The 5,142-nt window shown below is 43.9% G+C and overlaps 2 gene segments (V, D, J or C); both read right to left on the bottom strand.

Annotated features, from left to right (window-relative positions):
• Positions 1-534: 534 nt before the first annotated feature.
• LOC129340993 (immunoglobulin lambda variable 9-49-like) lies at positions 535-1,081 on the bottom strand. The segment is given in 2 exon segments: positions 535-851; positions 1,000-1,081. Coding segments are annotated over 2 exon segments (363 nt in total).
• A 2,031-nt stretch (positions 1,082-3,112) lies between these two features.
• Positions 3,113-3,635, bottom strand: LOC129340992 (immunoglobulin lambda variable 3-19-like). The segment is given in 2 exon segments: positions 3,113-3,429; positions 3,564-3,635. Coding segments are annotated over 2 exon segments (372 nt in total).
• Between the last annotated feature and the right edge of the window lie 1,507 nt (positions 3,636-5,142).

Here is a 5,142-nt window from a genome sequence, read left to right as displayed (position 1 = left end):
AAGGTTTAATACATCAGACTTGCAGTGCGGTGCAGGGAAATTAACACTAGTGTTGTAAGCCAAGTGGTTTTGTTTGAGTGACTGATGAACAGGGGTCTGTAGTTAAACACACCATGTTACGGATTGCGGTTTGGGTGGAAGGACTGAGATCAACAGGCTTACAACAGCCCTCTAGGGTAGGACATCCAAACACTGAAGATTGGGATCAAGGATGACAAGGATGATCACTTGTGATCTCCATGTTTCAGACAGAAGCTGACAATGCGAGAGACCTACATTCCTAATCAGGTTGAGCCATCTCGCTAGCACTGTCTGTGAGGCTAACAGTGCAATCCTAAATCCAGTTATACCTTTTGAAGCCTATTGACTTCAGTAGACTTAAAAAGGAATAACCATACACTGGATTGCACTGTAATTAGCTGAAATCATCACATCAAGTCAACCTCAGCCACAGATCATTCAGTTAAGCTCTACACGGAAACTGGATTTTATACACCAGAGAGGAAGGGTGAGGGTTTTTGTCTCAGTTCCTCATTAGGTTTCACCACTGTGGAACTGGCTACCACTGCTATACCACATGTTACAGTAATAATCGGCCTCGTCTTCATCTTGGGCATTAGAGATGGTTAAATAGCCAATGTTCCCAGAGACAGAAGCTGTGTACCGATCTGGGATCCCGTCTCCCCTGCTGCCACCAGCATACTGGACAAATCGAGGGGCCTGCCCAGTTCTCTGTTGATACCAGAAAATGGTATTCATGTTGCTGCTGACAGTGCAGGGGAGTTTGGCTGTTTGTCTCAGAGACACAGATTGTGAGGCAGGTTGAGTCAAAGTCGGCTGTGAAGTGACACCTTGACAAAAAAGGAAAAGCAGAAAGCATGAGCCAAATTCATTTTTTGTTCTCCAGATATCACAAAGTTACTGTGTTTCAGGTATAAATTATGGTTGCTTTGCAATTGGAGTCTAGGACTGTGAAAAAGGAATTTTCCACATCCTTACCTGAGAGGTAACTAAGCAGGACGAGGGAAAACAGAGTCCAGACCATGGTGAGGTCTCCGAAGGCGTTTGTCTTTCTGAAACAAATTGACAGTTGGATGGGATGTTCCCCCCTCCTCGGTTAAATCCTTCTGAGTCGAAGCAAGTCGGCCCCTTCATGCAAATGTGATCTAAGATGAATGGCTTGCTCAGAACTCCAAGAATATGTGACTTTCTAGCAAAGCCAATGATTGTAAGGACAAATTTCCATAGAGGAGATTTTTAAAAATAGTGAAATTAGGCTTCAGTTAAAGAAGTTCATGTCATTGAAAAGTGTGATCCCACCTTATGATATTTACAGTAATGAAAATAACAATAAACAAACTTCAAATCTTTTCTTTTTTTCATACATAAGACTTAAATAACAAAGCATTTAAAACAATAATGAACATGAAAGAGTTCAGGCCTGTTGGGACCAAGCTTGGATCCTAAGCAGCAGGGGCAAATATTAATGTAGCCAGGAGACCTAACAGAGTAGAGGAGCACAGAAACAACATACAGGAAAAGAATCCAAAGGAGAATGCTAGTCGGTTTTGCGTTCATCATAATACACTGTTATTGTTTAAGAGGCTCAGGTGTTAATCTGACAAAAACGGGACTGATGCACTCATCAGCTGTATACAGGCTGCAATATACAGTTATCTAGGCAAGCGAACCTGGATTCATACTGTATGGCTGGCCAGAGAAAAATCTTTCTCAGCACCTGTAAGTATGCAAAAAGTATGCATAGAGGCACAGCAAGGCATGCAGGACGTTCTCCTCCTTGAATTCATAGCACAGGATCCTCCTGGGCATCTCTGTGGCATCCTAAATCTAGCTATTGAAAAAATGGAACAGCGTCTCCCCCTAATGGTTAACATCATGGTAGCAGGCACCTTTGCAGATGCTGTGAAATAAATGAAACTTAAAAAGAATTTTGCTTAGTTTTGCTCAGGTACATTTTTACAAGTTATTAACTAGAACCCAACTCGTTCTGCCTGGCACCCCCTGCACTCCATCTATTCCCCCTTGAGGCTTGCCTGGCACCTCCTTGTGTATCTTTTAGACTCCAGGACAAAAAGGAATTCCGCCCAGGCTTTTTAAATATATAGATCAGGAGTGCTTCTCCCACCCTTTATATTTTTTTCTGGAACGAGCTTTGGCAAAGCAATGCATTTCAAGAGATTCCTGGAGCTGTTCACTGTCCAGGCTCCCCAGCCCCCAGCCCCACTCCAGGATTGCATTCCCTTGTGGCCGCTGGTGGAATGAACTGTGCAGCTGAGGCTGATTCTGCACACATTGGATAATGCACTTTCAATGCACTTTATCAATCATTTGAGGTGGATTTTTTGGCCGTTTCCACATGCTGTTAAAGAGGCGGGCTACTTACTGGCGGTTTTTTTCACAGATTCCAGATGCCTCCGATTTCAAAGCGGAAGCAGGCAGTTTGTCTTTCATCTGATCAGCGTCTTTTCTGAGACCGGGATTTCCCGATCTTTCTTGTGCCGGGTCAAGGATGCTGATCAGACGAAAGACAAACTGCCTGCCTCTGCTTTGAAATCAGAGGCATCTGGAATCTGTAAAAAAAAACCGCCAGCATTCAGTAAGTAGCCTGTCACTTTAACAGCATGTGGAAACAGCCTTTGGTCCGCACACAAAAAGATCCATTACAAATGATCTATAAAGAGGATTGGAAGTGCATTATCCAGCGTGTTTGGAATCAGCCTGAAAACAATCCATACTGCCTTGAGACAGAGTTGGGACTGGAGGGCTGCCTTCTAAATTAACTACTTATATGCTTTTAAGTCACAACTGACTTATGGTGACCACAGCAAGGGCCTTTCAAAGCAAGCGAAGGGCAGAGGCAGCTTGCCAGTGCCTTCCTCTGCAGAGTTTTCCTTGGTGGTCTCCCATCAACCCTTCTTAGCTTCCGAGATCTGACAAGGTTGGACTATACCACGCTGCTTTTCCTCCTGTTTTCTATATCCCACCCACGTTAATTCAAGCAATCAGTGGTTCAGATCATATTGAAGACTTCAGTGATTCTGGGTCTCCCATTCAGGCAAAGAAGAACGAAAGTTTTTGTCTCAGTTCCCCATTAGAATTTACCACTGTGAATCATGCCACAGCCACTGTTGCACGCAACACAGTAATACTCTGCCTCATCCTCAGCCTGAGCATTAGAGATGGTTAAATACTGGATATTCCCCGAACTGGAACCTGTGAACCGATCCGGGATCCCGTCTCCCCGGGTGCTGGTGCCATAGAGGGCAAAGCGAGGGCCCTGGCCAGGCCTTTGCTGAAGCCAGTGGAAGTTGTACGTAGTGCCACTGGCGGCGCAGGAGAGTTGAGCCGTTTGCCCCAGGGACACAGACTGTGCGGCAGGTTGAGTGAAACTTAGCTGTGAATGGACACCTTTACAAAAAGAAAAGGAATAAAAGATCATGTTCTCTAAGATGTTTCAAAAGTGTGTTGTTTCTATCAAAAATGCATAAAATAAACAGCTTTACTGTTGGCCCATCTGCCTAAGTAAAGTTAATCCTCCATACCTTTATCTGAGCAGTAACTGAGAAATGTGAGGAGAAAAACAGCCCAGGAGGCCATGGCGAAGGTAAAAAATGTGTTTGATTCCTGAGGCAAAAGGATGTCTAGCTCAGTTCAGACCTTCTCCCTTCTTTCTTAAATGACTGAAGAATTGCCCCTTATGTAGATTTGCTCACACCTACTGGCTTTGCTAGAAGCAGTGTGCCTCCAACAGAGCGAGTCGGGAGACAACAAATTTGCATGAAGGACCTTTTTCTTTAAAAAGAGACTCCTTTCCATTGCTCAATATAATGCAGCAATAGTATATCTCACTGTGGCTGGATTATAATTTATTTTGGCAAATGCACATATCATGGAACATGATGAACATAGATGCGACAGTTTACTTATGATTGTGCCTGTCCTTGCTAAGTTTCCTGCTCTCTGCTGTCTTTCCTTTATGGAAAGAGTCTCCCTGACCCCCAGAGCATTGTCCTTCATGCATCTACATCACCATCAGGTGACCTTTTATTTAACTGAGACTTTTTTCACTCTCTTTAGAGGAGGCGTTAATCTTTCCCTTCCTGCCTTCAATCTCCCACGAATTTCCAAACCTGGAACTGGCAGCCCGTAGAGAGATTCTGCAAATGGCTAGCAAGACCAGGATTTTCCTCTATTCATTTTCTCTGCTGGCACTTCACCACCCCAACAAGAAGCTTGTTTATTAACTGGGGCTGGTGGGGGGGAGAGAGGAAAATTCTAGGGGATAGCAGGAGAGGTTGCAGGGGAGAACTCATGGGTAATGAAAGGGTCAAGACGTGCTCCCCTGATTTCTCCTGCTCCCTTTCCCCCCTGCAATAGCATTACAAGGTAAACATGAGTTTAGGAACTGAAGTTAGGAAATATGCTCTTCTCATTATGAACTAAAGACATTTTCACAAGGAAAAGACGGACAGACATTTTAAAGGAAAGTGTTTCAAGGCACCAGATTACAAAGTGTAATCTAGCAAATATGGTTGCTGTGAATTTTGCAATGACCAGGTCTAGCAGCCAAACATATCGTGTTCAGTACTAATGACAAGCAAACTATAAACCGATCAGGGAAATATTTGGATTGCATCAAATAAAAAGCTGCGGAATTTGGTTGCAGCTGCTTCTTGGTCAGAAACCAACTCATACTTGATCAGGGTATCAGCTGTGAGTCAGGTTCTGATCCACAAATAGATATACAGTAAATTTGCAAAAAAGAGAGGTGGATAATGACAGAAGCAATACATTTCATTTCTGCACTGCAAAAGGGGGCAAAGAAAGAGATTGCTTGTTCGCCTCCCAAGCTGGACAGAGACAGAAGCAATGCTTCTGAACTCCTAATTGCAAAAGGGAGTTCTTTTCTTTTTCTCAGCAGCCCAAGCTGACAGCTTGGGGTAGGAAGAAAATAAGGAAAATAAGCTAGGCTTTTGATCACCTGCACTCACACAATTCTGTGCATGCATGTTAACTTTGCCCCATTTCACGATGTCTGGGATCCAGCAAAGTTTCCAGATCAGGCCAGAAGAACTCAACTTCCACCTGATCAGCTGGGAGTTGGTTCTTCAGTCCCCCACC

The sequence above is a fragment of the Eublepharis macularius genome, chromosome 13, assembly GCF_028583425.1.
Source record: "Eublepharis macularius isolate TG4126 chromosome 13, MPM_Emac_v1.0, whole genome shotgun sequence".
Lineage (NCBI taxonomy): Eukaryota > Metazoa > Chordata > Lepidosauria > Squamata > Eublepharidae > Eublepharis > Eublepharis macularius.
This window is presented reverse-complemented; position numbering and strand designations above follow the sequence as displayed.